This window comes from Cherax quadricarinatus, chromosome 73, assembly GCF_038502225.1.
Source record: "Cherax quadricarinatus isolate ZL_2023a chromosome 73, ASM3850222v1, whole genome shotgun sequence".
In the NCBI taxonomy this organism is placed as follows: domain Eukaryota; kingdom Metazoa; phylum Arthropoda; class Malacostraca; order Decapoda; family Parastacidae; genus Cherax; species Cherax quadricarinatus.
The window spans coordinates 18808809-18830922 of record NC_091364.1 but is presented as its reverse complement, the minus strand read 5'-3'; the positions used below and the strand labels follow the sequence as shown (position 1 = coordinate 18830922).

General features: G+C 42.8%; 2 protein-coding genes across 2 annotated transcripts in view; one reads left to right on the top strand and one right to left on the bottom strand.

Annotated features, from left to right (window-relative positions):
• Positions 1 to 22114, bottom strand: part of LOC128701164 (uncharacterized) — a 258951-nt gene that overhangs the window by 61231 nt on the left and 175606 nt on the right. The window contains exons 4-5 of the mRNA XM_070100482.1: positions 13016 to 13264; positions 8237 to 8497 (exon numbers count right to left, since the gene is read on the bottom strand). Of these exons, the coding sequence (XP_069956583.1) occupies positions 8237 to 8497; positions 13016 to 13264 (510 nt within the window). The remainder of the gene's footprint in view (positions 1 to 8236; positions 8498 to 13015; positions 13265 to 22114) is intronic.
• Positions 3804 to 6527, top strand: LOC138854890 (mucin-22-like). The gene has a single exon (XM_070100483.1). The coding sequence runs from the start codon at positions 3804 to 3806 to the stop codon at positions 6525 to 6527; it is 2724 nt and encodes a 907-aa protein (XP_069956584.1).

Sequence of the window (22114 nt, the reverse complement as noted above, 5' to 3'; positions counted from 1 at the left end):
ATGCCTGGGACACGTACAACTGATGCCTGAGACACGTACAACTGATGCCTGGGACACGTACAACTGATGCCTGGGACACGTACAACTGATGCCAGGAACACGTGCAACTGATGCCTGGGACACATGCAACTGATGCCTGGGACACATGCAACTGATGCCTGGGACACATGCAACTGATGCCTGGGACACATGCAACTGATACCTGGGACACGTACAACTGATGCCTGGGACACGTGTAACTGATGCCTGGGACACGTGCAACTGATGCCTGGGACACGTGCAACTGATGCCTGGGACACGTACAACTGATGCCTGGGACACGTACAACTGATGCCTGGGACACGTGCAACTGATGCCTGGGACACGTACAACTGATGCCTGGGACACGTACAACTGATGCCTGGGTCACGTACAACAGATGCCTGGGACACGTACAACTGATGCCTGGGACACGTGCAACAGATGCCTGGGACACATGCAACTGATGCCTTGGACATATGCAACTGATGCCTGGGACACGTACAACTGATGCCTGGGACACATGCAACTGATGCCTGGGACATATGGAACTTATGCCTGGGACACGTACAACAGATGCCTGGGACACGTACAACAGATGCCTGGGACACGTACAACTGATGCCTGGGGCACGTACAACAGATGCCTGCGGCACGTACAACAGATGCCTGGGACACATGCAACTGATGCCTGGGACATATGCAACTGATGCCTGGGACATGTACAACTGATGCCTGGGACACATGCAACTGATGCCTGGGACATATGGAACTGATGCCTGGGACACGTACAACAGATGCCTGGGACACGTACAACAGATGCCTGGGACACGTACAACTGATGCCTGGGGCACGTACAACAGATGCCTGCGGCACGTACAACTGATGCCTGTAACACATGCAACTGATGCCTGGGACACATGCAACTGATGCCTGGGACACATGCAACTGATGCCTGGGGCACGTACAACAGATGCCTGGGGCACTTACAACAGATGCCTGGGACACATGCAACTGATGCCTGGGACACGTACAACAGATGCCTGGGACACATGCAACTGATGCCTGGGACACATGCAACTGATGCCTGGGACACATGCAACTGATGCCTGGGACACGTACAACAGATGCCTGGGACACATGCAACTGATGCCTGGGACACGTACAACAGATGCCTGGGACACATGCAACTGATGCCTGGGACACATGCAACTGATGCCTGGGACACGTACAACAGATGCCTGGGACACATGCAACTGATGCCTGGGACACATGCAGCTGATGCCTGGGACACATGCAACTGATGCCTGGGACACGTACAACAGATGCCTGGGACACATGCAACTGATGCCTGGGACACATGCAACTGATGCCTGGGACACGTACAACAGATGCCTGGGACACATGCAACTGATGCCTGGGACACGTACAACAGATGCCTGGGACACATGCAACTGATGCCTGGGACACGTACAACAGATGCCTGGGACACATGCAACTGATGCCTGGGACACGTACAACAGATGCCTGGGACACATGCAACTGATGCCTGCGACACGTACAACAGATGCCTGGGACACATGCAACTGATGCCTGGGACACGTACAACAGATGCCTGGGACACATGCAACTGATGCCTGGGACACGTACAACAGATGCCTGGGACACATGCAACTGATGCCTGGGACACGTACAACAGATGCCTGGGACACATGCAACTGATGCCTGGGACACGTACAACAGATGCCTGGGACACATGCAACTGATGCCTGGGACACGTACAACAGATGCCTGGGACACATGCAACTGATGCCTGGGACACGTACAACAGATGCCTGGGACACATGCAACTGATGCCTGGGACACATGCAACTGATGCCTTGGACACATGCAACTGATGCCTGGGACACATGCAACTGATGCCTGGGACACATGCAACTGATGCCTGGGACACATGCAACTGATGCCTGGGACACATTCAAAACAATATTCACTATCATCCTTGATAATATTGCACCAGGATTAAACGACGGCCTGAAGCCTGGATAACTACTGAGGTATTGGATAATATCAAATTCAGGAATCAGTTGCTGAAAAGATTTAGAGATATTGCACCGCTAAACAAATTCCGAAGGTGAGGAACATTGTGCAGAGGCTTATAAAACAAGCAAAGTCTAGGCTCAATTGCACAGAATTTTGTAAAGAACACAAGAATAACCCAAAAAAACTCTGGCAACAATAACCATAAACCCGTAGAAAGGTCTAACATTGTGCTAAATAATAATAACGAGGTATAACACTAAATAACTATAGTGGCAAATTATTTCGATTCATTGTACACAATTATTGCATCAACAAGTTCGTGAAAGATGGCGCCTCTGAAGTGCCAGTCCTCACTGCTCATATAATATATTTATCCACCACTACTACCGTTCCGGAGGGTTCAAGGAGCCAGAGTTACTCCTAACTTGTAGAAAAAGAGTAAGTCTGACGTCAGCAACTATAGTTCTGTTAGCATACTCAGTGTTGTCAAAAATTCTGCAGAAAGTGGTGTGTTGTCAAGTAGTTAAGTACCTTAATGAGAGAAACATTCTCTATAGTTACTAATCAAGATTCAGATTATTTCTACTTTATTAAGGAGTATAATGCAGGTGTTCATTACATAAGCTAGCAAGATGGAATATGGACTTTTGTGATTCTTTTACAGGTAAATCACCAGTGTTATCAAGATCTGGTACATTTTGTATGCTGAATTTAACCTACTTTATCTATGGTCTGAGCGACCCTATGGGCCAGTAACTATATAGTTCTGTTAGATTCATATATCCTAGAACTTTATTTTCGTGTAAATATACTGCCAAAAGCAGTTGGTGGCAGTTTATGTTACTAATGGTGGTAATTAATCCATTTTCTCTCTAGTTCCCCCTTATTATTCTTTACCAAGAATTCAGCTTCCATGAGGATATTCAATATGGCTTTATTCACTGACCTAACCGCAGGGTGGGACTAGTGTCCTCGACATTGTATTGTGGATGGATCGTGGGGGAGTCATAGATTTGTCATGGGTGAGTCATGGATGAGTCGTGGGGGAGTCATGGATGAGTCGTGGGGGAGTCATGGATGAGTCGTGGGGGAGTCATGGATGAGTCGTGGGGGAGTCATGGATGAGTCGTCGGGGAGTCATGGATGAGTCGTGGGGGAGTCATGGATGAGTCGTGGGGGAGTCATGGATGAGTCGTGGGGGAGTCATGGATGAGTCGTGGGGGAGTCATGGATGAGTCGTGGGGGAGTCATGCATGAGTCGTCGGGGAGTCATGGATGAGTCGTCGGGGAGTCATGGATGAGTCGTGGGGGAGTCATGGATGAGTCGTGGGGGAGTCATGGATGAGTCGTCGGGGAGTCATGGATGAGTCGTGGGTGAGACTGAGCAGGGAAAGAAAATTTAAAACGTTGTAAAGAGAAATACAGAATAATTAATATGAAGATGTGAAATGACAATAAAAATAGAACCAAGAATGAGGCACAATACCGTGAATGGAACAACCCAGAAGTAACCCGCACATAGGAGAGAGGAGCTTACGACGGCATTTCTCTCCGACTTGGACCATTTACATTTTACAAAGTCACACTGTGACTTTGTGTAAAAATAGCAAGAGTTGTAGTGAAGCAGCCAGCCCGTCTGAGACAACAAGAAAACGAGTTCTCTGACTGGCCATCATAGCAGAAGAGATAATCCCTGAGCGATGTGTTCATACCACTGGGAGACCGTCCAGTGAGGTGGTTGTTATGGGTGGAACAACAACTGTAGGTTCTACAGTTTATGTAGTGTTCTCTGTAGGTTCTACAGTTTATGTAGTGTTCTCTGTAGGTTCTACAGTTTATGTAGTGTTCTCTGTAGGTTCTACAGTTTATGTAGTGTTCTCTGTAGGTTCTACAGTTTATGTAGTGTTCTCTGTAGGTTCTACAGTTTATGTAGTGTTCTCTGTAGGTTCTACAGTTTATGTAGTGTTCTCTGTAGGTTCTACAGTTTATGTAGTGTTCTCTGTAGGTTCTACAGTTTATGTAGTGTTCTCTGTAGGTTCTACAGTTTATGTAGTGTTCTCTGTAGGTTCTACAGTTTATGTAGTGTTCTCTGTAGGTTCTACAGTTTATGTAGTGTTCTCTGTAGGTTCTACAGTTTATGTAGTGTTCTCTGTAGGTTCTACAGTTTATGTAGTGTTCTCTGTAGGTTCTACAGTTTATGTAGTGTTCTCTGTAGGTTCTACAGTTTATGTACTGTTCTCTGTAGGTTCTACAGTTTATGTAGTGTTCTCTGTAGGTTCTACAGTTTATGTAGTGTTCTCTGTAGGTTCTACAGTTTATGTAGTGTTCTCTGTAGGTTCTACAGTTTATGTAGTGTTCTCTGTAGGTTCTACAGTTTATGTAGTGTTCTCTGTAGGTTCTACAGTTTATGTAGTGTTCTCTGTAGGTTCTACAGTTTATGTAGTGTTCTCTGTAGGTTCTACAGTTTATGTAGTGTTCTCTGTAGGTTCTACAGTTTATGTAGTGTTCTCTGTAGGTTCTACAGTTTATGTAGTGTTCTCTGTAGGTTCTACAGTTTATGTAGCGTTCTCTGTAGGTTCTACAGTTTATGTAGTGTTCTCTGTAGGTTCTACAGTTTATGTAGTGTTCTCTGTAGGTTCTACAGTTTATGTAGTGTTCTCTGTAGGTTCTACAGTTTATGTAGCGTTCTCTGTAGGTTCTACAGTTTATGTAGCGTTCTCTGTAGGTTCTACAGTTTATGTAGTGTTCTCTGTAGGTTCTACAGTTTATGTAGTGTTCTCTGTAGGTTCTACAGTTTATGTAGTGTTCTCTGTAGGTTCTACAGTTTATGTAGTGTTCTCTGTAGGTTCTACAGTTTATGTAGTGTTCTCTGTAGGTTCTACAGTTTATGTAGTGTTCTCTGTAGGTTCTACAGTTTATGTAGTGTTCTCTGTAGGTTCTACAGTTTATGTAGTGTTCTCTGTAGGTTCTACAGTTTATGTAGTGTTCTCTGTAGGTTCTACAGTTTATGTAGCGTTCTCTGTAGGTTCTACAGTTTATGTAGTGTTCTCTGTAGGTTCTACAGTTTATGTAGTGTTCTCTGTAGGTTCTACAGTTTATGTAGTGTTCTCTGTAGGTTCTACAGTTTATGTAGCGTTCTCTGTAGGTTCTACAGTTTATGTAGTGTTCTCTGTAGGTTCTACAGTTTATGTAGCGTTCTCTGTAGGTTCTACAGTTTATGTAGCGTTCTCTGTAGGTTCTACAGTTTATGTAGTGTTCTCTGTAGGTTCTACAGTTTATGTAGTGTTCTCTGTAGGTTCTACAGTTTATGTAGTGTTCTCTGTAGGTTCTACAGTTTATGTAGTGTTCTCTGTAGGTTCTACAGTTTATGTAGTGTTCTCTGTAGGTTCTACAGTTTATGTAGTGTTCTCTGTAGGTTCTACAGTTTATGTAGTGTTCTCTGTAGGTTCTACAGTTTATGTAGCGTTCTCTGTAGGTTCTACAGTTTATGTAGTGTTCTCTGTAGGTTCTACAGTTTATGTAGTGTTCTCTGTAGGTTCTACAGTTTATGTAGTGTTCTCTGTAGGTTCTACAGTTTATGTAGCGTTCTCTGTAGGTTCTACAGTTTATGTAGCGTTCTCTGTAGGTTCTACAGTTTATGTAGTGTTCTCTGTAGGTTCTACAGTTTATGTAGCGTTCTCTGTAGGTTCTACAGTTTATGTAGTGTTCTCTGTAGGTTCTACAGTTTATGTAGCGTTCTCTGTAGGTTCTACAGTTTATGTAGTGTTCTCTGTAGGTTCTACAGTTTATGTAGTGTTCTCTGTAGGTTCTACAGTTTATGTAGCGTTCTCTGTAGGTTCTACAGTTTATGTAGCGTTCTCTGTAGGTTCTACAGTTTATGTAGTGTTCTCTGTAGGTTCTACAGTTTATGTAGTGTTCTCTGTAGGTTCTACAGTTTATGTAGCGTTCTCTGTAGGTTCTACAGTTTATGTAGTGTTCTCTGTAGGTTCTACAGTTTATGTAGCGTTCTCTGTAGGTTCTACAGTTTATGTAGTGTTCTCTGTAGGTTCTACAGTTTATGTAGTGTTCTCTGTAGGTTCTACAGTTTATGTAGTGTTCTCTGTAGGTTCTACAGTTTATGTAGTGTTCTCTGTAGGATCTACAGTTTATGATGTTATAAACGTCCACAGGAGTAGTCTCATTTTGATGCTTCAAGGATGGCTTCTCGCTACTTGTTTATCAATCTTAATCCAATTATTCGGAATTACTCTACATTTCCATGGAGTATACCTGGAGGGTGTACCTAGGGTTAACACCTCCGCTACCCTGTCCATGACCAGGCCTCGCGGTGAATCAGGGTCTGATCAACCAGGCTGTTACTTCCACCCACACACAAACCGACGTGCGGACCACCGCCCGGCTAGTCAGCTACTGACTTTAGGTAACTGTCCACCTCCTCCTTCAAGACAACTTGGGGTCTATTGGTGAATTTTATTTCCTTCAGTTTCCCTGGCTCTATATGACATCTATATCATTAGCTCTCCCTCTGATTGCAATAATAATAATAATAATAATAATAATAATAATAATAATAATAATAATAATAAAACTAATAATAATAATAATTATTATTATTATTATTATTAACATTTTTAATGATAAGCCGTTTCTAACTATCTCCAAAAATAATTTCAATGCATTTTAGATTGCTGGCATAACAGTTGACCTACATTCAGTTTTTATTAAATCTGGTTTGCATTTCTGGCAACCTCCTGTTATCACTGCTATGTGGTGCTCACATAACAGTGACTCTGACATACAAGACTCACATATGGTCATCTCATGGTAGACTCCCAGTACCCTTTGAGACCCCTCAAATTTATTGGTGAGGCAACACCTTTTGATTGATTGTCCTATTTTTGTTTCCTATGTTTTATTTCCAACCTCTTGTTCAGTGTCTCAAGCCCCCCCCCCCTCACTCTGACTGTCCACCTCTCAGAACGAGCCAACTTTAATCCAGACTCGATTGTTCCTAACTTAACCAAACCATACCCCCGGCCGGGATTGAACCCGCGGTCATAGTCTCAAAACTCCAGCCCGTCGCGTTAGCCACAAGACCAGCTAGCCACAATAAGATTCATCCAACTAGGTATATTTCTACACCATAGGAAGGTTAGCACAGGCACCACTGTGACCACAATCTTATTGTGGCTAGCTGGTCTAGTGGCTAACGCGACGGGCTGGAGTTTTGAGACTCTATGACCGCGGGTTCAATCCCGGCCGGGGGTATGGTTTGTTTGCAATCGTGTCATTACGATTTCTTGAGTCATGTTCCTAACTTTAGTTTTGAGCGCCAGAATCTACCCTTCTTGCTGCTTTACCCTGTCATCGGTACCTCTCCATTATATGTTCTTCTCTGAGCAATATGCAAATGATACATTTTCTTGAATATAATGTTAATTAATATTAATGTAATGTAATATATAATTATATATTTTTACGGTCGATGTTACTTGCTTCCTCAAACTGTTCCTGGAGAGTTTTTAAAGTTGTTAGTTTCACTTTTTTTAAAATAGTGAAGAGGAAAGGTTTAAGCAACTTGGCACGTCACTGGTTTGTGCTCTATATCCTCTTATATAATAAACAAAAGATCTTTGAAAAATATTAATGAAAATGCTATCTACCAGTGAACTTCAAACTGTTCAATAGCAGATGTGAACACTTTAACAATCAGTGGTGTTCAGACGCACTGTTCATTAATACTACTCTGCTGAAAGCAGCCTCTCTCCCATTGCCAACAAGACACTCGTACATGCGTATTTTAACATGGATCTCTTAGTAAAAATATTGGATCTGTAAGTCAAAACTCTAGCAATATTTCTTTAATAAGATAAATGAAATTAACTCTTCGTGAAGCCTTCAGGGAGGATGAACCCTTAATGCAGGTGAGGAAATCTTGATCTTTAGAAATTGGAATCAGTTTCATGAAGTGTTTTTTTGACCCTCACAGATTTTTCTTTTTTTTTTTTTGACCCTCACAGATTTTTTTTTTTTTTTTTTTGACCCTCACAGATTTTTTTTTTTGACTCTCACACTGCTTAAAGAAAGTTTAGCACTTGTGAGGGGCTTCTAAGCAAAGAAAATTGACTTTTCATCTCCTTCCATAGATTAAATTAAATATATAAAATAATACATACTTTATATCCATATGGGATTTCGGAAGATGAAGTAGCATCAGGAGGGAGATGGTCAACCAGGTTTCGCACCTGGTCAAGGGTAAGGTAATTCTTAGAAGCATTTCCAATGAAGTCAAAGTGGTGGTGGTGGTCCTTGGATGCTTCATCGAAGATGAAGAAGACTTCGGAGGCTGCTACGAGTCCCAGCTCGGTGACAGCCAAGAGTAACACTCGTACTGGACCTGTCACCTCAGGTAACACTTGTGCGCTGGTCCCCGACGTCTGTAATGTTAAATTTGGTGAAAATTTGGTACATGATACTAACAAACTCTAGTAAGAGACACGTGAGAAAGCACCATGAACATTCTATTATGGATACTTTTTAATCTTGTGACCTTATTCACTCCATATATACATGTTTATGTTGGCAAAGGTACATGAGAGATAAGCTGAACTTTAGCGAGATCTGCTGGGCTGAACCACTGTGAGACCACCTGATGGTCGTGTTCCAGGTGGGCAGGATAAAACAGGTAAGCTTATTCAGGTTAACACAGATACAGTTACATAGATTATCATACATAGAATCATATGTGTAGAGAACCTATCACATTTGTCATAGCGTCCTTCTCTCTGCACAACCATCTTTGTTACTGCTATCACAGGTACTTCTAAACTTTAGCGTCTCCTTCAGTCTGGCTCCTTGATGACAAGTTGATCTTCTTTCCATTTCATTGGATGTTTCCAGGTATTTATTTGCAGCACACAGGGATTATTTTGTTCATCTCTGCTACATACGGATTTTTGTTAAGTAAAACGACACAAGCGCAACTAATACGACATTTTATTGTGGCAACGTTTCGCTCTCCAGGAGCTTCGTCAAGCTGTTACGGTTTCTTTCCTGGAGAGCGAAACGTTGCCACAATAAAATATCACAAAAGTTGCATTTGTGTCCTTCAACTTTACACATTGTCGGAAATTCTACCAATATTAATACATTGCGTATTTTTGTTTGTTGATCCCATCAGATAGCTTAGTCATCAGTTTCCTCCACGTATTACTCATCACAGTGTCTGCACTGAATTGTGCACACCAGCAGCTGATACTGGGAAAGTAACAGTAGGCCTCTTTCAGGTGAGATATTTGACGGATACGACAGCTGTAGTGGCCACATTCACAGCATTCTTGGCTACTTCCTTAAGGGTGTTGCCACATCATCATAATGGACGAGTTATAAACCTTTTTGTGATACATTCGTAAGGTGTAATATTTAGGATGCCTGATTTGTTCACTTACAGTCATAGGTGAACGAAGGGAAGTGAAGATATGTCAGAGTTTAAAGAATTTAAGCAAATTTATACTTGAGAAAAGTAGTGCCTCTCAGAGACCGGTAAGACTCAGCGCCAAATGTCTGTCTGCGCTTCTGGACACAATTAGCCTCACACACTTGAAATATTCAGTAGTTCTTGTGTCTTGTATCACCAGTAACATCATGGAAAAAACATGCCTTCTTTTCACGTAATATCTCTGTTTATTAACGTCCTTACTGTAGCCACAATCGACATAATCAATGAAATCACAGATGAAAGTGGAAGAAATGATGCCCACATTTTGGATGAAAGGAAAGAAGGGAATAAATTTAGGACACTTTTATTGGACACTTTTCTGTCCCGGGACGTTCGTCACTCCAAATAAATGACAAAGGTCTCAGAACAAAACATATATAATAATGATGTCTTTTCACCTGGATCACTGTCAGACATCACTGTGGCCTGGCATAACTTTATTCATTTGACTGACGTATGTATTAATTCCTGCATATATTTAAAAAAACTGTTTCATTGTTTTAGCATGGTAATGGGTAGCCCCTTCAGTGCGGTGCCTACATACGTATATTTCTGTTGATTAACTACAGCAGAGAGGACCCACGCAATGGATCCAGAGACCATAGCCTGATGGTGTTGTATCTAAGGTAGTTCGAAATCTAGAATATCCTCAGAAAAAATTTTAAAGTTCGAGGAAGAAGGTCAACTTTTCCACCAAGAAGTACTGAGTACAAACCCACTAAGATGGGCGACCTGATACAGTAGGTCAACTTTTCCACCAAGAAGTACTGAGTACAAACCCACTAAGATGGGCGACCTGACACAGTAGGTCAACTTTTCCACCAAGAAGTACTGAGTACAAACCCACTAAGATGAGCGGCCTGATACAGTTCTCATACCACGATGTACTCACCAAGAGGGTAGTAGTGATTGGATCGTTTTTTTCTAACATTTCTTCTAGCTGGTTCTTCTTTGCTCGAGGAAGAATATACGTAAATTTACAACCCTTCAACCGTCTTCACCTCCATATATTCTATATTTACGAACGAAACTGGAGAGCTCAGCCATCTTGAGTACTATAACTTCAAACCGAACCACAGAAAAGAGACCTGGTCCTCCCATGTGGAGATGTCAAACACCCTCAGAATACCTGCCAAGACTATACCAACGTGGCTACGATAGACAGCACGGCCTATGTAACTTCCCAAGTATCTATCACCACAGTCTACACTTTCAAAGTAATAAAATATTAGCGGAAGGAACTGCATAAGACTCTCGTAGGATCACGGAACATTAATACACATTGATTTAGCTAACCTCACTACAGTTCAGAATACCTTACTAAAGTTCAGAATACCTCACTACAGTTCAGCTAACCTCACTACAGTTCAGCTAACCTCACTATAGTTCAGCTAACCTCACTCTAGTTCAGCTAACCTCACTATAGTTCAGCTAACCTCACTACAGTTCAGCTAACCTCACTATAGTTCAGCTAACCTCACTACAGTTCAGCTTAACTCACTACAGTTCAGCTAACCTCACTATAGTTCAGCTAACCTCACTATAGTTCAGCTAACCTCACTACAGTTCAGCTTACCTCACTACAGTTCAGCTTACCTCACTACAGTTCAGCTAACCTCACTACAGTTCAGCTAACATCACTACCGTTCAGCTTACCTCACTACCGTTCAGCTAACCTCACTACAGTTCAGCTAACCTCACTACAGTTCAGCTAACCTCACTACAGTTCAGCTAACATCACTACAGTTCAGCTAACATCACTACAGTTCAGCTAACATCACTACAGTTCAGCTAACATCACTACAGTTCAGCTAACATCACTACAGTTCAGCTAACCTCACTACAGTTCAGCTAACCTCACTACAGTTCAGCTAACATCACTACAGTTCAGCTAACATCACTACAGTTCAGCTAACCTCACTACAGTTCAGATAACCTCACTACAGTTCAGCTAACATCACTACAGTTCAGCTAACATCACTACAGTTCAGCTAACCTCACTACAGTTCAGCTAACATCACTACAGTTCAGCTTACCTCACTACAGTTCAGCTAACCTCACTACAGTTTAGCTAACCTCACTACAGTTCAGCTAACCTCACTATAGTTCAGCTAACCTCACTATAGTTCAGCTAACCTCACTATAGTTCAGCTACCCTCACTACAGTTCAGCTAACCTCACTACAGTTCAGCTAACCTCACTACAGTTCAGCTAACCTCACTACAGTTCAGCTAACATCACTACAGTTCAGCTAACCTCACTATAGTTCAGCTAACCTCACTACAGTTCAGCTAACCTCACTACAGTTCAGCTAACATCACTACAGTTCAGCTAACATCACTACAGTTCAGCTAACCTCACTACAGTTCAGCTAACATCACTACAGTTCAGCTAACATCACTACAGTTCAGCTAACATCATTACAGTTCAGCTAACCTCACTACAGTTCAGCTAACATCACTACAGTTCAGCTAACATCACTACAGTTCAGCTAACCTCACTACAGTTCAGCTAACATCACTACAGTTCAGCTAACATCACTACAGTTCAGCTAACATCACTACAGTTCAGCTAACATCACTACAGTTCAGCTAACATCACTACAGTTCAGCTAACCTCACTACAGTTCAGCTAACATCACTACAGTTCAGCTAACATCACTACAGTTCAGCTAACATCACTACAGTTCAGCTAACATCACTACAGTTCAGCTAACATCACTACAGTTCAGCTAACCTCACTACAGTTCAGCTAACATCACTACAGTTCAGCTAACCTCACTACAGTTCAGTTAACCTCACTACAGTTCAGCTAACATCACTACCGTTCAGCTAACCTCACTACAGTTCAGCTAACATCACTACAGTTCAGCTAACATCACTACCGTTCAGCTAACCTAGCATCTACCTTGACCTACATAAACCAATGTTTATCATACCACATAAATGTAGGAGTGAACAAAATTCAAGAACCGAAACATATCCACAATAAACTGTTTGTTTACTTGTCCTTTACTACAAAGTTACATCCACAGACGAGTCATCTATGTGACTCAGACCCGCGTCAGTAGACACTTGTTCGGTCTCATGACCAATGTTACATCAACTATAATGTTGCGACTGTAATGGTACATTATTGTAGTAATGTGTGAGAATAAGTCTGCATTATTATTATTATTATTATTATTATTATTATTATTATTATTATTATTATTATTATTATTATTTTTTTATTATTATCGTTGTTTTTATTATTGTTTTTATTATTATTGATTTTATTATCATAAGAATAATGACAAATGTTATTAATATTAATAATAATTATTACAGTTGTTCTTGCTATTACTAAAGAAGATTACATCTGCATTATAAAAATAATTAAGGTTTTCATATGAAATTTGCGTAATTGAGATAGATAATCCTTGAGAAATATAGAGAGAAGACACCATTGATGATACCTGCGTTAGTTCCCTCCATCCTCTATCCCCGTGAACCATTAACAGGTACACGACAACATTCTGGGAGGCTGGGGCGGAACCTCTGGTCCACTGAAGGCCCCCCCAGGTCACCTGTCCCGTCTCACTAACGTGAGGGGCGGGGAGGTGGGCAGGAAGTCGGAGGAATGGTGGGTTGAGGTGTTGCGACTCCTCCCTGTGATTTGCTCCTCTGTCCATGTAGAAATCACAAGCTACTCGACACCCAACTAACTGAAAGTGAACAGAATGAGAACTAACTGCTAGAATGCATATTAAACATGGGTACAGGGTAATTTCATGGGTAGTTTTGGGCAGTAGGCCTTCAGCAGTGTTCCTCCATTCTTATGTGCAACAATTTTGTATTATTACTGTCGAAACGTTTCTTCTGCTCAGCAGACTTACTCAGTTGAACAGAGAAGTTACTTAATTACGAGGACAGCAGAAACCGAGGGAAGGTAAATGTGAGGTGATCAGTCCCTCAGTATTGAAGATGCTGAAATGGTCATTGTCTCAGTAATGGTAAGTGCTGAGCTGCATAGCAGTAAGTAAGTAAGTAAGTTCATTCAGGTATACACAAATACAGTTACATAGAATTATCATACATAGCAGCATATGTGTAGAGAACCTGGGATAACACAAAAAAGTCAGACACAGTGACTTATTTCCATTGGGGTCCTTTTACCTTATTATTATAATATAAAGGTTATAATATTTTCTTATTATTCTACAATGAAGATAACATCTTATTATCATACTAAAAAGACTATCTACTACACCAAGGTCATTAAGACTATCTACAGTACGAGGGTCATTACTAGGAATAAGGTAAAATTTACACGTATGTTAGCTAAAAAGTAAAAAATCATTCCCCTCCCTTTCTGTAGCTACATTCATCAGACACCTTTTGGCAGTCTTCTTGAACTGGTTCATGCTATGACTGGCTTTGACATGTGCGGGCAGTCTGTTCCATTCCTTTATTACTGTACAATAAAAGGTGTTTGAAGCCTGGCCAATGACTGTGGGCACTACAAAGTTGTGCTCTCTCCCCTAGTAATATGATTGCTTTGGTTCCCAACCTTGACAAAATTGACAGCAAGATATTCTGGACACTGTTTGTGAGCAATTTTTTAAACATGTTTTAGCTTCAGTTGTTTTACTCTGTCTTCAACATTCAGCATATCCAACTGCTGTAATTCATCCTGGCCTACATGCTTTCTTGAACCCAGGCCCAGGGTGATTTGCAGTCTATCTTTCAGTTGTTTTGTTAAGGCAGAGTACCATGAAGAGCAAGCGTAATCCATATAACACTGTATAAGGGCTAGACATAGGGACCTGCGAGCCTCAGTAGGTAGACACTTTTTGTCTATAGAGGAACTTCAGTCTGGCATTCGCTTTCTCTACTACACTGTTCCCTATCAATTCTCCTGATATGCTTGCGTCAAAGGGGATTCCCAGATATTTTACTGATGAAACCAAAGTGATGGGCTCCAAATTACACTGGACATTAAAATTATTTACCCTTCTCAGTTTGATTTGTGCCAAAGAGAATGGCTTCAGTTTTCCCGAGGTGTAATGATAGTTTGTTGTCTACTAACCATTTGCTGCAGGACTCCAGTTCCAGTGTTAAGATAAGATTTCGTTCGGATTTTTAACCCCCGAGGGTTAGCCACCCAGGATAACCCAAGAAAGTCAGTGCGTCATCGAGGACTGTCTAGCTTATTTCCATTGGGGTCCTCAATCTTGTCCCCCAGGATGCTACCCACACCAGTCGACTAACACCCAGGTACCTATTTACTGCTAGGTGAACAGGACAATAGGTGTAAGGAAACGTGTCGAAATGTTTCCTCCCGCCGGGAATCGAACCCGGGCCCTCCGTGTGTGAAGCCGGAGCTTTAGCCACCAGGCCACCGGGCCTGGGTCTTTAGCTGACACTAACAGAGCACAGTCATCTGCATACAGTAGGAGTTTGCACTTGACACCGACAGGCATGTCATTGACATAGCATAAGAATAATAAGGGACCCAGAATACTATGTTGGGGAACTCCACATGCTATCGGAAGGGGTTCTGATTCCATTTTGTTGATTTTGACAATTTGTCTCCAGTCTACAGAACCTATAACGATAGCTTGAAGTTTCGTACATAATATATTTTGGTTGACAGTATCGAAGGCCTTTTGTAGGTCTAAGGTTACCATACCTATGAGGTTCCCCATTGACATTTCAGTTCTCAGGTAATCCATCAGATTAATTAGGGAGATGTCGGTTGAGTAAGATCTTCTAAAGCCCGATTGATAGCTATGGAGAATGTTGTTGTCATTAAGGTACTTAACTACTTGACAGTACACCGCTCTCTCTAGAATTTTGAATATTATACTGAGTATACTAACAGGCCTATAGTTGCTTACATCAGACCTACTATTTTTCTTGAAGATAGGAGTAACTCTGGCCTCCTTCAACCCCTCTGGTATGGTATCAGTGGTGATAGGCAAATTTATTATGTGAGCAATAGTGACTGGCAATTCAGAAGCACCATCTTTTAGGAACTTAGACGGGATGTTATCCGGGCCAGTGCTCTTAGTTGGGCTTAACCTGCTTAGTTCTTTTTGAATAAAGTCATGAGATACACTTTCTAGTTGACAACTGTTTGGGGTTACCCCTTTATTGGTATAGTATGTTTGAAACTTATCAGAGTCTGTGTTAAAGGTATTTGATGCAGCTGGTAGTTTACTTACTAGTGTTGATGCAACAGATGTGTAGTAGGAATTAAAACAATTTACCACCTTAGATGTTTCGTGGCATACCTCGTGATCGATAGTGAGTACTATGTTAGACCTATCTACTGGTTTATGGCTATACCCCAACTGTTTTAGTTGTTGCCAGAGCTTTCTGGGGTTATTCTTGTAATCTTTAATTTTTGAGCGATAGTGCTTTGCCTTTGCTCCTTATGTAAGTCTCTGTACTCTGTTCCTCACCTTTTGGAATTCATTTAGTGCTGCAATATCCTGTCTATTTGTCTTAAATCTTTTTAGCAGCTGGTCTCTGAATTTCATATTATCTAATATCTCAGTAGTCATCCAGGGTTCAGTTCTTCGTTTAATCCTAACCTCTTTAACTGGTACAATATTATCAAGGATGGTAGTGAACATTGTTTTGAATTTTTCCCAGACATCGTTTACGTCCGTGCAACTTGTCATCTCTGTCCAGTCACAATTGTGTAGCTTATTTACCAGTGTTTCTTTACTGCAGTTTCTAGTTGACCTCATTTTTATTGTCCTGTGTAGGCCTATCCTATCCCTAGTGATTTTCCTGGTGCAGTAAATGATGAAATGATCACTAAGGCCTGTGGTAATGACGCCTGACTGACTAATGTTCTCAGAGCGGTTACAAAGTATGTGGTCAATTAGGGTGACTGATAACTGTGTGATCCAGGTTGGTGTATTAATTGATCCAGGTTGGTGTACTAATTGACCACATACTTTGTAACCGCTCAGAGAACATTAGTCAGTCAGGCGTCATTATCCGTTATTTTGCTGCTGAAAACAGATATTGAAGTCTCCCAGTATTATTGTCTCGCAATTGTTTTCAAGTCCGGACAATACTCTGGAAAAGTCTTCTAAGAACTGGTCCTGGGTGGGAGGGCGGTAACTAGTTTCTACTAAGATGGGTTTAGTCTTGGGAAGCAGCACTTCAAGCCATAGAATCTCCAGTTTATTGTTATTTAAATCAAGTCTTGGGTTGTAAGCTAAGTCATTTCTTATGTAGTCACATACCCCACCATCCTTTCTGTTCCTATCTAAGCGTTTTATATTGTAACCTTCTATTTTGACCTCGTCGTCAGTCACAGTATCATCCAACCAGGATTCAGAGATGGATATAACTGCCGCCCTAGTTCTATTAGCTAGAATCCTAATTTCTGCCAATTTTGGAAAAAGTGATCTTGCGTTGACATGAATAAAGTGAAGGCTTGTTTTCATAAAAAATTATAATCATCAATATATGGCAATGGGTCATTTGTATTAAAATTAGGTAAATCAATGTCATCACTGCTAAAGGGTAACTGTGCTAAAGTGCATTTGTTACACACAAAATGAATTCTGGCACTTGATCCCTGAGCGGTTTATCATATGACTAACACCTGCGTCAGGACGACCTGGGTCACGTGACCAAGGGCTCCACTGAATAAGCCATAACATGACTAACACCTGCGTCAGGACGACCTGGGTCACATAACCAAGGGCTCCACTGAGTAAGTCATAACATGACTAACACCTGCGTCAGGACGACCAGGGTCACGTAACCAAGGGCTCCACTGAGTAAGTCATAACATGACTAACACCTGCGTCAGGACGACCAGGGTCACGTAACCAAGGGCTCCACTGAGTAAGTCATAACATGACTAACACCTGCGTCAGGACGACCAGGGTCACGTAACCAAGGGCTCCACTGAATAAGTCATAACATGACTAACACCTGCGTCAGGACGACCTGGGTCACGTGACCAAGGGCTCCACTGAATAAGTCATAACATGACAAACACCTGCGTCAGAACGACCTGGGTCACGTGACTAGAAGATGCAGTAAACAAGTCATCTAAACCCAAATTAGAATATTTTTTATTTCTCTGTTTAAATAAAAAAGCGACACTATGTGCATGTGTAGAATTACATCAGAAACACATAATTATGACTGTGTATATAAGTAAATAAGAAAAACGAAGAATGTACTTTTTGAAGAATACATAAAAGTATCTGTTGAGGTATTACAGAGGTCGATACATAGCTGCTTGTGTGTGCTTGTGTATGTACGCGGTCGTGTGTGCTCACCTATTCGTGGTTTCAGGGGTCGAGTCACAGCTCCTAGCCTGTGTGTTTGTGTGTGTGTGTGTACTCACCTAGTTGTACTCACCTAGTTGAGGTTGCAGGGGTCGAGTCCAAGCTCCTGGCCCCGCCTCTTCACTGGTCGCTACTAGATCACTCTCCCTGAACCGTGAGCTTTATCATACCTCTGCTTAAAGCTATGTATGGATCCTGCCTCCACTACATCGCTTCCCAAACTATTCCACTTCCTGACTACTCTGTGGCTGAAGAAATACTTCCTAACATCCCTGTGATTCATCTGTGTCTTCAACTTCGAACTGTGTCCCCTTGTTGCTGTGTCCAGTCTCTGGAACATCCTGTCTTTGTCTACCTTGTCAATTCCTCTCAGTATTTTGTATGTCGTTATCATGTCCCCCCTATCTCTCCTGTCCTCCAGTGTCGTCAGGTTGATTTCCCTTAACTTCTCCTCGTAGGACATACCTCTTAGCTCTGGGACTAGTCTTGTTGCAAACCTTTGCACTTTCTCTAGTTTCTTTACGTGCTTGGCTAGGTGTGGGTTCCAAACTGGTGCCGCATACTCCAATATGGGCCTAACGTACACGGTGTACAGGGTCCTGAACGATTCCTTATTAAGATGTCGGAATGCTGTTCTGAGGTTTGTCAGGCGCCCATATGCTGCAGCAGTTATTTGGTTGATATTCGCTTCAGGAGATGTGCCCGGTGTTATACTCACCCCAAGATCCTTTTCCTTGAGTGAGGTTTGTACTCTCTAACCCCCTAGACTGTACTCTGTCTGCAGTCTTCTTTGCCCTTCCCAAATTTCATAACTTTGCACTTGGTGGGGTTGAACTCCAGGAGCCAGTTTCTGGACCAGGCCTGCAGCCTATCCAGATCCCTTTGTAGTTCTGCCTGGTCTTCGATCGAGTGAATTCTTCTCATCAACTTCACGTCATCTGCAAACAGGGACACCTCAGAGTTTATTCCTTCTGTCATGTCGTTCACAAATACCAGAAACAGCACTGGTCCTAGGACTGACTCCTGTGGGACCCCGCTGGTCACAGGTGCCCACTCTGACACCTTGCCACGTACCATGACTCGCTGCTGTCTTCCTGACAAATATTCCCTGATCCATTGTAGTGCCTTCCCTGTCATCCCTGCTTGGTCCTCCAGTTTTTGCACCAATCTCTTGTGTGGAACTGTGTCAAACGCCTTCTTGCAGTCAAGAATATGCAATCCATCCACTCCTCTCTCTCTCTTGTCTTACTGCTATCACCATGTCATAGAACTCCAGTAGGTTTGAGACACAGGATTTCCCATCCCTGAAACCATGTTGGCTGCTGTTGATGACATCATTCCTTTCTAGGCGTTCCACCACTCTTCTTATAATCTTCTAAATGACTTTGCATACTATACATGTCGGTGACACTGGTCTGTAGTTTAGTGCTTCATGTCTGTCTCCTTTTTTAAAGATTGGGACTACATTTGCTGTCTTCCATGCCTTAGGCAATCTCCCTGTTTCGATAGATGTATTGAAAATTGTTGTTAGGGGTACACATAGCGCCTCTGCTCCCTCTCTCAGGACCCATGGGGAGATGTTATCTGGCCCCATTGCCTTTGAGGTATCTAGCTCACTCAGAAGCCTCTTCACTTCTTCCTCGGTTGTGTGCATTGTGTCCAGCACTTGGTGGTGTGCCCCAACTCTCCGTCTTTCTGGAGCCCCTTCTGTCTCCTCTGTGAACACTTCTTTGAATCTCTTGTTGAGTTCCTCACATACTTCACGGTCATTTCTTGTTGTCTCTCCTCCTTCCTTCCTTAGCCTGATTACCTGGTCCTTGACTGTTGTTTTCCTCCTGATGTAGCTGTATAACAGTTTCGGGTCAGGTTTGGCTTTCGCTGCTATGTCGTTTTCATATTGTCTTTGGGCCTCCTTTCTTATCTGTGCATATTCATTTCTGGCTCTACGACTGCTCTCCTTATTCTCCTGGGTCCTTTGCCTTCTATATTTCTTCCATTCCCTAGCACACTTGGTTTTTGCCTCCCTGCACCTTTGGGTGAACCATGGGCTCATCCTGGCTTTTTCATTATTCCTGTTACCCTTGGGTACAAACCTCTCCTCAGCCTCCTTGCATATTGTTGCTACATATTCCATCATCTCATTAACTGGCTTCCCTGCCAGTTCTCTATCCCACTGAACCCCATTTAGGAAGATCCTCATTGCCGTGTAGTCCCCTTTCTTGTAGTTTGGCTTCATTCGTCCTGGCCTTCCTGCTTCTCCCTCCACTTGTAGCTCTACTGTGTATTCCAAGCTTAAAACCACATGATCGCTGGCCCCAAGGGGTCTTTCATATGTGATGTCCTCGATATCTGCACTACTCAAGGTGAATACTAAGTCCAGCCTTGCTGGTTCATCCTCTCCTCTCTCTCTTGTAGTGTCCCTTACGTGTTGGTACATGAAGTTTTCCAGTACCACCTCCATCATCTTAGCTCTCCATGTATCTTGGCCCCCATGCAGCTCCAAGTTCTCCCAATCGATCTCCTTGTGGTTAAAGTCACCCATGATCAGGAGCTTTGCCCTGCATGCATGAGCTCTTCTGGCCACTGCAGCCAGTGTGTTAACCATCACTCTATTGCTCTCGTCGTACTCTTGCCTTGGCCTCCTGCTGTTCTGTGGTGGGTTATACATCACTGCTATTACCACCTTGGGACCTCCAGAGTGAAGCATTCCCGCTATGTAATCACTTTCTTCTCCGCTCTCTCCTCTCTCCAGCTCATCAAAATTCCATCGATTTTTTATCAGCAATGTCACTCCTCCACCCCCCCTGTTCCCTCTGGCTTTCCTCAGGATCTGGTATCCTGTTAGAAAGATGGCATCTGTTATCATACCTGTAAGCTTGGTTTCTGTGAGAGTTATGATGTCCGGTGATGCCTCTTTGACTCTTCTGTGCCACTCCTTCCACTTATTTGTTATTCCATCAGCGTTTGTGTACCATACCTTCAGTTTCCTTTCCAACACTGTGGTTTGGGGGGCCTGTGGGGGTGGGAGACCTGGTAGCATACTGTGGCATTCTATAGCTTGGTGTTGGGTGGAGGCTGTGGGTATGGATTGTAGTGTGTGTTGGGATGGCATGATAGGTTGTGGGGTTCTGAGAATAGTTGTGTGTGTGCTTGCCCTTGCTGCTCTATTCTGCTCTGACCTCTGCTGGTTCCATCCATGTCTCCTTTCCTAGCTCCTTTCACATTTTTGTCCTCTCCCTCAGCTGCTGTTGTTCTTTTTGTGTTCTGTCTCTGTCTAGGAACACCCTCTTATACTCTTCCGAGTATTTCAACCGTGGTTTCTCTTGGAGGATCCTGTTCCGCACTGTTTCCGTCCTGAGAATCAGCTTGATTGGTCGGTTTCTCCCCTTCGAGTACTCCCCTATTCTCTGAAAATTTACAATCTCGTCCATCTCTTCACCTATGTCTGTGATGATTTTCTCAATCTTTCTTTCTTCCTGCCGCCCTTCAGTGTGTGTCCTTTCCTCTCTCTCCTGAAGCCCATGGATAAACACTGATTTTGCCCTTTCCTCCTCCCATTGCCTCACCCTCTGTGACTCTGGATCCTGCCTGTATGTGGTCATTTTCTCCCTTGATTTTTCCAGTGGCTCTTGATAGCATGGTTGTGCCTCAGCATTCGACCTATCACCCTCTCCATCTGCACCCAGCTGTTCTTCCCTTTCACTCCTTGGCCCTTCTTGGCAGGCTGATATGACCTTAGCATAATTCATATATCCTTCCTTCCTGTAAAGCCTCTCAGCTTCATATGCTGTGTCTTCTTTGGCCACTGCCCCTGTAACTCACTTCAGCCTATTTATCTCAACTTCTAGGACCCTTATCCTGGCTACTGCAGTTTTGACTTGTGCCTCCCAATTCTTTGTTTCCTTCTCCAACCTCTTTTCCAATTTCACAGAGAGCTCTTTTTCCATTTTTTCAGAATGCTCTCCTAATTTTCTCTCCCACTCTTGTTCCATCCTTTTCCACTGCTCCTCCATCCACTCCTCCCTACCAGAACCATTCTCATCTGATCCCTGGTTCCTGCGAGTCCCCACCATTTTTTTCTTTTTTCGTGTGTGTGAGAGAGAGAGAGAGAGAAGGGAAAGGTAGAAGGAGAGAGAGAGGGGGAGAGTGAGAAGGGAAAGGGGGAGAGAGAGTGTGAGAGAGAGGGGGAAAGAGAGAGAAGGGAAGGGAAGAAGAGGGGGAGAGTGAGAAGGGAAAATGGGGAAGAGA

Excerpts from the sequence above, each read along its gene's own strand:
- LOC138854890 (XM_070100483.1), top strand. The coding sequence starts at position 3,804 with ATGGGTGGAACAACAACTGTAGGTTCTACAGTTTATGTAGTGTTCTCT.